Source organism: Rattus norvegicus, chromosome 15 (genome assembly GCF_036323735.1).
Source record: "Rattus norvegicus strain BN/NHsdMcwi chromosome 15, GRCr8, whole genome shotgun sequence".
NCBI lineage: Eukaryota > Metazoa > Chordata > Mammalia > Rodentia > Muridae > Rattus > Rattus norvegicus.
In genome coordinates, this window is record NC_086033.1 from 52,431,782 (window position 1) to 52,443,676 (window position 11,895).

The window sequence follows — 11,895 nt, forward strand, 5'->3', positions numbered from 1 at the left end:
AGGGAACCTAGAGCTGCCCACCGTGGTCATTTCCCTCCCATCTTTCTAGGATGGCCAGTGACATCTGTGGGGCTTCTGTATAGCACTTTCTATAGAGACCTGAAGTTTTGAGCTCTTAGAGATTTCATACTAGAACTGTCAGTGGGCTTCCCAGGTTTATTATCAGAGTCCTTAAGCCCATGGAAGGTCAATACTGAAGGATTTTAGTTGGCTGTTCTGACAGCATCAGCCAGTTTCTCTTAGAGTTTGAGTCTTCTCCTGAGGACTACAGGTACTCTCTCAATGTAGTGGTTCTTTTGTATTAGAACTGAGGACTAAAAAACCCCCCCAAAACAAAAAAACAGTCCTTTAACTATTGGTCTGAAGGCTGCAGGGACAAGAAATCCCAGTCAAATGCAGCCTGCTTTTGGTCTTTACAGCCTGACATCCCTTGCTGATAATTCTACCTGTACATCTTTCCTCCCATCCCCCCCTCTCTCCTTTCTTCCTTCTGTTCGTCTGTCTTTTTTCCTTTCCTGTCTGTTCAGGAATTCAGAGATAGATCCCAGTGCCTGTTATTAAAGGACACGTAGCTAGCTGGAGGTAAACTGAGTATTTACCTGCGATCCTAGCACAGTTGGAAGTTGTAGGGTACAGTTCTCTGTGGTGTCAGAGTTCAGATACCCAAGTCCTCCTGGACAAGGGAGGACTTCAGGCTTCTCAGAGGCTGTGTCTCTTGAGGACAGCTGGGTCATCTGAAAAGGCAAAGAACAGCTGATGTTCTACTCTGACAGGGTTCCCAGGCCCCCTAGAAGAACACAGACTGATGAGGAGATTACACAGCAAAGAGCCTTGTCTAGCTTTCCTCTTGTATTTTCCTCACCAACTGTGAGAACATTTTAAGTCTGAAAGGAGCTTTAGCAAAGTCAAATTCTAAAATCCTATCATTTTGTCTTCAGTTTCTGCACCCTTGTGGGAGGGCAGTGGTTAGGAATACATTCACCAGGCATGATGGAAGTGGTTTCTGATTTTGCCGTTTCTATCTGTCCTCTTTTCAGGGAATGCCATTCAGGCCTTTGGTAATGGCACAGATGTGAACATGTCTCCCAAAGGCCCCTCACTCCCAGCTACCCAGGCCCCTCGGGTGGAGAAGACTCCTTCACTGCCAGATGACCTCAGTGACAGCACCAGCCTGGGGACCAGTGTCATCACCACCTGCACATCTATCCAGGTGAGGGGTGTGTCCCTGAAACTTGGGAGCTGGAGCTTGTGACAGCTTAAGATCTAGAATACATCAGACATGATGTATTCATGATATGGGTGTCAAACATGATATGGGAAACCACTCAAATGGAGCCATTGAAGGGACGTTGAAGGTTCCTTGAGTTTAGGAGTTTAGGTAGGGAGTTAGGAAAAAGAACCTTTCTTACCTCTTTGTTAATTTAGGCATTTTCTTTGCAAATATGAAAACACCTGTTACCTAATGGCATTGTATTAGACATACTGGGGCACAAGAGAAATGTAATAGTTACCAAACAGCTACTGTTTGGCAACTATCAGCTACTATGCTGATAATTCTCATCTTATTGAATTCACAATGAGGTGACAACATTCCTATTTGACATTGAGGAAAGTGATCCAGAGTTCTTAGGTGACATACTGGTGCTAACTGTTGGTGACCTGAATTTTCAAACCTTCATCTGACTCTAAGACTTATAGTGTTCATCTGTCCATCCATCCATCTATCCATTCATCCATGTATGCATGCATGCATGCAATGTGACTTATAGACTCAGTTCATACTGGGTCTTATATGAGCTTATAGGGAAACATTGGTGAGTGAAGTTGATACTCTTTTGGGTTGTATAGTGCACTGGCTAGATTTATGTCAACTTGACACCAACTATAGTCACCTAAGAGGAAGAAACCTCTATTGAGAAAATGCTTCCATAAGGTCAGGCTGTGGAGCATTTTCTTAATTAGTGGATGATAGACGATAGTATAGTCCACTGTGGGTGGTACCACCCCTAGGCTGGTGGTTCTGGGTTCTAAATAAAAGCAGGCTGAGCAAGCCATGGGGAGCAAGCCAGTAAGCAGTACTCTTCCATGGCTTCTGCATTAGTTCCTGGCTCCAGGTTCCTGGTCTGTTTGAGTTTCTGTTCCTTTCCTGGCTTGACTACAATGTGAAAATTTAAGTCAAATAAACTCTTTGCTCCTTAACTTGATTTTTGGTCATGATATTTCATCATAACCATAGAAACTCTAAAACATACAGTCTTTATGACTTTAATGGTCAAACAATGACATTCTTCACGGTAATAGTGTGTCTGCTAAAGAGGTTGTCCCTAAGCAAGTCACTCACTTACACACATGTAGACACAGACAGACTCACAGAGACAAACAGATGTACATGCTGCATGCACGCATGCGCGCGCGCGCGCGCACACACACGCACGCACGCACGCACGCACGCACGCACGCGCGCATACATACACACTCCTCTTGAACAAAATATTTGGAATAAAATATAGTCTAGAATGCAAAAACAAGTAGAGGGTAAACAGTGAGTTGTGGGTGGAGGCTGCAGGAGATGTTACAGGCAGGAGTTGAGAGTGACTGGCTGAATGCATTGCTGGGATCTGGATCATGAGCAGTGACACAGCCTATGAGAAGGTTTGGGAGGACCAGAGATAGTTGGCTGTAGGCTTCTCCGATCAGTAGACCCTAACATTCATAGTACTGGAATGAAAACTTGAACAAGTTCCTCATGGGTACCCATCAAATCACAACTCTGTGCTAGTGACCCACGTGTTTAGGGAAGCCACTGTTTCTTCTGCTCCTTGCTGGGGTCTCATCAGCAATAGCTACCTTTAAATGCCTTCAATTAGACCTTTTCTTGCTATTTACTTCCTCCATTAAGGCACCTCCCTGATTTGGGAGGATGTATTCATGTTATCTTTGCTTCCTCTTAACCACGTTGGGCATACCTGAATGACTGCCAGGAGGGTTCAGGTTCTCTTGCCACAGACAGCTGTCAGCTCAACTTTATGCCAATGTGGTAGACAGTTAGCTTGGTCAGAGTTGTGCCACTTGACAGGTGACCAGACCCAGGCAGGATTCTTCTGTCCTTCTATGCTTTCCATGACTCCAGAGGATACCCTTGATCCCAGGCTTTTGGGGGAAAGCTTACTTGTGGGGTAGCTACATTAGTCCAAACTTGGTGTTCCTATACCCTCCCTGTGATCCCTAGTGGGCACGGAGAAGTTCATTGCTGTGGCATGAGCCCTCCTGCAAGACTTTTCAGTGCCTAATAACTCCATGTCTCATTATTTCTTAGAAAAAAATCAATTCTTTATGTATTTACCAATCAATTAATTATTATCTGCGACGCTGCTTGTGTATGATGTGAATACACAGGTGTACATGCAATGGCACATATGTAGAGGTCAGAGGATAACTTTGTGGAATCAATTCTCTCCTTTCACCACTGTGTGGGTTTCTGGGGCTCGAACTCAGGGTGCTAGGTTTATATCTTTATTGGCTCTACCATCTCATGGACCCCCGTTCTTTGTTTGTGTTTTAGGTTGCTAAAGCATCCTTGCATAGTTTTTCCCCCTACCTACATCATAGACTTTCACAGGCTCTACTCTCGGGGCCTGTCTTAATCTTGTTTTGATTCCAGGGAAGACGATGGACAAGCTGTATGGGAAATGATGTGAACATGCATTGTATACTGAAGCTTGCTGCTCAAAGACAAGGATTTGGGAGTTCTGTGGCTGGGTGGGGGTGGGAGTCTCATTAACAGGTGATTCTTTCAGGCCCAGCCCTAGGGCTTGTCAACCTTGCACCCATTGACTAAGTCACTGAACAGTATACTAGGGATGGCCATTCTAGAAGACAAAGAAGAAAATCAGTTAGTTAGGAGATACTTGTACACCATTCCTCCTATCCTTCCTTGGGGGAAATTCAAGGGACTCCCTAGAGATAGCAGCCTGATGGGAACCCAAGGCATGTCTAGGTGTTAAGCCTGCATGGATCCTTTAACAATTCTTCGTCAAAAGGGTCCTAGGGTGGGCAATAACCTGTTTGTGATCTCATGGCCACTTGGTGGCTGAGCAGGACCAGGACCTCTGGGCCTCCAGTTGCCTTCTGCTTCCTCCCTCTCAAGTCTGCTCTGCACAAAATGTAGATGTGGTGTTGAGATCTCTCATTCTAATTGAAGGCCTGCTGGATAGGGATGCAGGAATGTTATACAGCCTAGGGAGCCCTGAGTTGGTACTTTGTCCAATGTCTCTGATGTAGCCTCAGGTTGTTTCTTAGAAACAACCCGACTCTGGCCCCCTTTCTATGGCTGTCTGGCTCTGGAACTTTGAGAGCTTTTGATATGTTCCAAGGTGGTCTCCAGCCTCAAGATCTGTCCATATCTGAACCTTGTGTGGATGTCCTTGCCTTTATCCCCTAACCCACTGGTCTCTGGCTGGGAGGCAGGCCAGTCTTAGATAACCAAGGTCTTTGTTTCTGAAGTCTGAGGCAGGAGGCTGCCTTATCCCAGTTATCTTGGACAATTGAAAAGGGGGACTAAAGGATTGTGTAAGACCCTCACCTGATGCCTGAAGTAGGCCTTGAAACAGTAGCATTTCTGTCTTTACTCATCCTATACTCTTACTTTATGGCTTTCTTTCCCAGGCCCATTGGTACTGGAGCACAGGACTAGGGAACACATTAGCACATGTCATCATTTGCTTAATAGAAACTATAACTCTGTATTGACTCCGGAGACTGGGAACTTTAATCAACCAGTACCCTGTTCCTCTTAACAGCGGGATAGACAGGAATCCCATTTGGATGATTGATCTACTTGGGTTTAGGGTTGGGGGGCTTGCTTTGTATGGCAGTGAAAGCTAGGGACTAGCCAGTAAGGGAAACCTGCTGCCAGGGCTGGAGAAATTAGATGGGCATTGAGTACATAGTTTGGAGTAAACAAGGGTGTGGCAGGCAGAGGGAAGAGCTGAGCTGATGACTTAGGGTGTTTGCATATTGTCCCTGTGCCATAGGAAGCATTGTAGGAAGTTGTGATAGTCATTCTGGCTGCCAAGCCTAAAATGGTTACCACTGGCCCTTTATTGAAAACATTTACAGACCCGTGGCTTTGATCTAAAAATATTATAGTTTGTCAGGACACGGAGTGCTGTGTTGGGAGGGGTGGGTCCTGTACACATGGAAGTGGTAGAAAGTAGTGAACAGTGAGGTCTTGACAAACTCTGGTCAATGCTCAGAGCCAAGATTACAGGGGCTAATCTGACAGTGGGTGGAGATCATTTGGCAAGGGAGAGGTGCAGAGAGTCAGAAAGGCCTGCTGAAGATTCTTATAATACTCACATTCACAGGCTTGAACAGAGAGTATATAATTGAAAGAGAAGGTCAAGGTTGGGGATGGAGCCGAGAACAGATGTAGGGATACAGGGAGAGAGCTGGCTTGCTCTGCTTGGCCAGCAGGCTAGCACTGGGCCTTAGTCACTAGTACCTGGGCCAAGCCAAAGACACTCATGGGACTTCAAGACTTCACTTTAGGACGTAGCCTGGGGACTTTCTGGGCAAAAAGGATCTCTCTGGGAGAAAGTTCTAGAAGGATGAAACTTGCAGGTGTGCGACTCCTTCCCTGTGTCACCTGTTTCCTCCCATGCTTCTGGTGGCCTTCAGGATTTAGCTTTTCCCACAAAGCCACTCTCTCCTACCTTCATGTAATAAGAGTAGTTATTGGAAGTGCTATGTCTGCCTGTCCTAGCAGCCTGGGCCTGTGTCCTTTGGGATATCCAACATCCACAGGCTCTGATCCTGCACCATGAGAGGTTCTGAGCAGGGCAGAACTCAGACTAGCTTTAGTTGACAGAGAAATGGTGTGTGTGTGTGTGTGTGTGTGTGTGTGTGTGTGTGCTCATGCATGTGTGAGCAGGACTTGGGGAGGATGGGTCTCCCTCCTGGGATTAAGTCTGCCCAAAGACCCTTGTGTATAAGCTTGTTTTTCTGATTCTGTCCAAGCCCCTTGAGGCAGGGATGAGATTCTCTTGTATTTGCCTTTTTTTATTTCTATGTGTATGTATCCAAGCCATGTCACAAATGTAAACATCAGAGAACAACTTGTAAGAGTCAGTTCTCTCTTTCTACTGTGGAGTTAGGGGGATCAAACTCAGGTTATTAGACTTTGTGGCAAGCACCCTTACCTGCTGTACCATCCTGCTGAACCCCCAGGGCTGAGATACTTAAGAAGAGAAAGGAGCAAGCCACATCTAGTTAGGGAGGGAGACAGTGAATTTGAGTCTCTGTGTTCTGGTGTTAGGTAGTAGAACTTCTATCTCTCTGCTCCTCCTTGCCCATGTGCTACTTTTAGAAAAGCCAGGCTGGGACCCTCTCCCTGCTGTTTTGCATGACTAGAACTAGGTAGGTTAGCTGTTGGAAGCCACTGTAGCCATTTGTCTCTATTGTTTTCTGGAAAAAGGAGGGCAGAGGTTTTTCTAGCCTTTTGCCTCTAGAGTTGTCATTGTGTAGAGAGGGTAGAGGAGTTCTTGGAGAGAGTGGGATGCTGCCCTGTGTTACCCATCACTAAGTGACTCCAGACTGCAGGCTTCCTTGGGTTGCACCTACTGATCTTAAGGCTCCTTTCCTGTCACTTGAGCTCTTGGCTCTTGGGTTTTGCTTCTGGATACAAAACTACTTTGTTGTTCTTTGTGCTTTGTGCTACAAACAGACAATCTTGAGATCTGTGGCGGCATACACACACCTCACTTGCCTCACATGAGCAACACAGGAGCCTAGTGAGATGTGTACATATGTCTAGGTTATTTTTTAGCTAGGAAAACTGGGCTCAGTAAATTTGTCTTGGGCAATGAGCAACCAAGTCTTGAACCCAGGGCTCTATCTTCTTGGGTACCTGCTTCTTATTCTGTACCAGACTACCTTGGATCAAAGATTTAGGTCCTGAAGTGTAGACAATGAATGGGACTAGGCAGGTAGAGAGTTCTAGAACTAAGTCTTATAGCACATTGGCAGTGTGGGCAGATCTGACAGGTAATCCTCACTGCATGGGTATGGCTTCTCAAAGCCATGGAATCTACTGTCCTTAAATTTTGAATGATTTTTCTCTCTGTTTAGGATAAGTTTCTGGGCCCTGATCACTCTTAGGAGGAATGTAGGCTTAGGTCAGGAGCCCTAGAGAGCACGCATGTTCAAATCCTATCTCTGCATTTCTGGTAAAGCTGGAGAACAGGGTTCTGGCTTGAGGCCTGGGAACATTCTTGCATTTTCTTGTGACTTGGTCTTGATATAGAATCCTGTATAGTCACCAGTGTCTAAGTCTAAGAGCCTGCTAAGAGCCTGCATAGGATACTGTTGTGACTCTACCACCTTCAGAAATGTTTTAGTTGAGTTATTCTCTCAGATTTTATTTTTCTTAAAGTAATAGGCCATTTAAAAACAAACTCTAGGGCTGGAGAGATGGCTCAGCCGTTAAAGGCTAGGCTCACAACCAAAAACAAACTCTAAAATACATTAGTGAAACAAACACAGGATGCCTTTAATTGGACAAGGACCTTGAATCCCATGGGGCTGCCTGACTCTGATTTATATGGATTCCATATTTAGCAAACATTGAAAGGAGGGAGAGGACACAGGATTGCCAGGGAAACCCTAAATGCAGGCCAGGCTTGATACACCTAGTAATTAAAATAGAAAGTGATTCGGGGTACAAGTGTATTCTTGGCGGTACACAGGAAGGACAGATGTGACATGGCGAGGATTAGAGTAGGGGAAAGTGCCAAGTAGGTGACTATGAAGACAGTATACAGCCTCGAAGATAAGATGACATGTTCTCTCTGCAGTGGCTGCCCAGAGCATGGCTAGAGTGGCATTGTGTTTTGAAGAAGAGAAGCCTGACTTTGGGGATTCAAGGGCCTAGAGCTCAATGCCCTCTAAAGAGAACAGCAGTTGGTGGCTTGACTGGGCCAGATCGTGCCACATGGGGACCCTGGTACTGTGGTCTTAAGCAGGCTCTTCCTGGGGCTGGTTACCCTTGGTCCTTCAGTCTGGATGGTCACCACACTTTCTTGGCTTAGTTTTAAGTGACAGCTGGGGCTGCACTCAATTGACCAGATGCCCAGGATAATCAGTTGCCTATGGTGTTCAAGGGATTATTGATAATTCTGGCCAACGACAGTGACTTCTGCATAATTTCCTGGGCTTTCTAGGTGCGTCTAGTGGCCAGAATGTCCCCACAATTGCTGTGAGAACCAAGCCTTTTGAAGCCAAAAGGATGCTCCATGTCCTCGGTTTCTTCTCTTGGGTCTCTAGCACAGTGTTGGCAGCAGGGAACTGTTGATTGGGAATATCCTTTGGTCCTACTGCCAAGTGCTTATGTCAAGGTAGAGCATTCTGGAGCATTACCAAGCCTGCTTTTCTTCTCACCCCTCACCTCATCTGCATATTGCTCAGGTGCGCACATGTGTTTTGGGGTGGAAATGACCAAGCACAGTTGCCAGATCCCTAACATTAGTGACAGGCATCACTAATCAATCACAGCTCTCTTCTCTCCTGAACTCGGATGAGGGCTCATACTCTTTTCCACCACAGCTCTCCAGCAGCAATGGCAAATGATTAGGTGGCACCCGGCGGCCATTTTTCTCTGTGGCATTTATTAATTTGCACTTGCTTGCACTTAGTATAACAGTTGCCGAGTTGCTGTTTGGAGCCAAACACTGCTCAGTGCAAGGGAAGGGCATGATCTTTGTCTTTGGACAGCAGTGGAGTAGTGTTCAGAGATGTGACTGGCTGACTAGTGACCACAGAATACCTCAAACTGGAGATCAAAGTTTTCTCTGGGAGCCCACAGGAACCAGGATAAAAATGCTGAGTGCTTCAGAGTGAGCAGGGTGCTTTGTGCTGCATGGGACCCAGTCAGCACCATCTGGTATGGACCCTGTGCTTAAGGGCGCCAGCAGTAAGTGACAACACTGGATAAAACCTGGACCCAAACAGCCTGCTAACCTGTCCTGCCTTCTTTCTGTAGGAGCAAGGGCTGAAGGCCAACAACTCCAAAGAGTTAAGCATGTGCTTCACAGAGGTGAGTAGGGTCACAGTGGAGGGATGGGTACTTGAGTCTGACCAGGAGGAACTGTTATTTAGGTGAACTTTGAACTCAGAGCCCCTGGGTCAGCTGAACTTCTGACCCAACTTGGGCCAGTGAGAACTCACTCTTCTGGGGTGGTGTGGGTTTCTCCTTGTAGGTAACAAGTAGCTACTCTGAGCTGAGCCTCCCACCCCAAGTTTCCTCTAAGATAAATGGGTTGAGTACTTGCCTAGCCCAAATTCTGTGATGGTTACAGGGCACAGAAGTAGAGAAAGACCCAGACTCTTAAAGGAGTCCCTTGTCCAGGGTATAGGAGTGACTCATAGACCTAGAATAATAACTTAGTGAGATAATGGAGGTACATGATTCTGCAGAAGAGTGAGGGAGAAGCTTTTCAGATGTGCAGGGGTGGGAGAAATTGTGGAGGAAGAGCATCCTAGCAGTCGGGAGCAGGGTGAAGGTGACCTTCTTATTTCCTGTTAATAATCAGGCCCTTATGGACATTGAAGGGCCTGGTTATTACCCTGGAATCTTTTTTGTTTGTTTGCTGATTTCAAAATATGATCTTATCTTATGGTCCTTACTGGCATTGACCTCATTTTGTACCCAAGGCTAGCCTTGAACTTATGATTTTCCTATCCCCATTTCCTGAATGCTGGGATTCCAAGCTTGTGTCAACAGGCCTATTTTCCTATTCTTTGCTGGGGCACACACTACTACGCTCAGTGTATGTGTGTGTGCGTGTGTGTGCGTGTGTGTGCGTGTGTGTGCGTGTGTGTGCGTGTGTGTGCGTGTGTGTGTGTGTGTGTGTGTGTGTGGCCTACTAGCCCATTTACTGAGATGGCTGCCCATTGCCTTAAGGCTTAGAAGAGACAGAATCCATCATTTGCTCCTGTCCTGCTCAGTTCCCTGGAGACACAGCTCAGCCCTCAGAGTGCCAGGGAGAGGCAAGGGAAGGTTTCTGTGTGGCTAGAGGGGCAGGCTAGAGAGCAGACAGTTTTCTGGTGTGTCTTATTTCTTTGTCTGACCACAGCCCTGCTGTTTTCTGTTTTCTTTGTATGCTTCTCCTCCTCTGCCTGCCCTGGATCAGCTCACGACAAACATCAGTCCAGGGAGTAAAAAGGTGATCAAACTTAACTCAGGCTCCAGCAGAGCCAGACTGTCGGCTGCCTTGACTGCCCTCCCACTCCTGATGCTGACCTTGGCCTTGTAGGCCTTTGGAACCCAGCACAAAAGTTCTTCAAGCAACCCAGATATGAACTCCCGCCTGACAAAATGGAAACACACGCATACACACATGCACACACACACAAACACACACACACACACACACACACACACACACACACACACACACACACACACCCCTTGCAAAAACACTTTTTTTCCTACATTGTCTCTGAACCTTTCTCCTCCCAAGTTTCTTCTCTGGAGAAGTTTTTCTAAACCAAACAGACAAGCAGGCGGGCAGTCAGAAGCCTGCCCAGAGGTCCCCTGCAAGGGACACCCAGCACCAACGAGGGCTCAAGGCTCTTGAGAGACTCTTTTCTCTTCACTGGTGTTTTCTCTCTGGACAAGATGAGACCCTGATGTGGAAGGTACTTTGCTGTGCCTGGTGTGGACTGGGGAAAGGACAGTTGCAGCTGCCTACTCTGGGGACCTGCCCAAGGGTTCACAGAGAGTCTCAGTCAGCAAGGAAGCAGGGCTGGCCACAAGGACTTTGTCACCTCTTCCTCTTGGCTTCAGAGATGGAAATGGTTTGCTGCCATCCCCAGCCATTATGTGGCCTAGTGGGTTTAAGTCTGGAGTAGGAAGCCTCATGGCAGCTTCAGGCCATGGTGCCTGTAGTATAGCTGGGGTTGGGAGCTGTTACAGGAGGAAGCTTCTTTGGGGCATGAGCAAGCCTTGGTTGGGCACCAGCTCCAAGATGTACCTTCCTCCTTTATGCCAGGAATCTTGAAGTCAAAGAGAAATGATCCTCTGTTGGCTCTTTTTTGTTTGTTTTTGAATTTTTTTGTGGGTCCATTTGGCAGGTCTCTCTTGGGGAGAAGGGCTGTTGAGTGGGGCTGGGGAGACCCTAGCTGGGCGTGTGTATGGAGCACTCTGGTGGGTTCCCAAGCTTGCCCCTTCTCTCTTCTTGTTTCTGCTTTCTCTCTCATTTCTGAGACATTCATGCACTGTCTGTACATACTGGGTCTCCTTTCTCAACATATGTGTATATCCATATCCATATATCCTATGATTTTACTCTTTCTTTCATTTTTTTTAAAGAAACAAAACTATGGAAATAATACCCTACAGATGAGCGAAAATGTATTATTGTAAAGTTTATTTTTTTTAATAATGTTGTCTATGATGGGAAGAAAGGTACCAGGACCCCTGAGCCCTGGTCCAGTTGGGCTGGTGGGGCTGTGGCCGGGGACTCCCGATTGCATTCACTCTTAACCAAGCTCCAATAAACGTACTAGGAAGCGAGTCGCCCTGTGCTTCACTCCTGTGTGACTTTGTCTATGCTTTGTTCTTGGCCCAGCACCACCTACTTAATGTTTACCCTAGGGTCTTGCTCAGTTGGGGGATTACTGCTGTGTTTGGCCCACATGTCCAGGTCTGAATGGTGGATGGAGATTTCTTTTACTCAGTGGGTCTGAAGTCCATTGTTATATTGAGTCTGTGGGGTCTTGTTCCCTTCTGCCTCACCCTCTCAGTCAGCACTGATGTCTGTTGTTGGGTGACTGGAAGAGAGTGGAGACAGAAAAGACCCTGACATCAATCTTGGGTTATATGTCTATTTTTAAGTA

The 11,895-nt window shown here is 46.6% G+C and overlaps 1 protein-coding gene across 3 annotated transcripts in view; it reads left to right on the top strand.

Annotated features, from left to right (window-relative positions):
• Positions 1-11,588, top strand: part of Gfra2 (GDNF family receptor alpha 2) — a 91,871-nt gene extending 80,283 nt beyond the window's left edge. For 2 of the 3 annotated variants that reach the window (XM_017599582.3, XM_017599583.3), the window contains 3 exons: positions 1,038-1,210; positions 9,038-9,091; positions 10,188-11,572. In XM_017599582.3, coding sequence (XP_017455071.1) covers positions 1,038-1,210; positions 9,038-9,091; positions 10,188-10,310 — 350 coding nt within the window. In that variant the 3' untranslated portion in view covers positions 10,311-11,572. Of the gene's footprint in view, positions 1-1,037; positions 1,211-9,037; positions 9,092-10,187 lie in introns of all 3 variants that reach the window. The other variant, NM_012750.2, reaches the window with a different exon arrangement.
• The last annotated feature ends 307 nt before the right edge of the window (positions 11,589-11,895 follow it).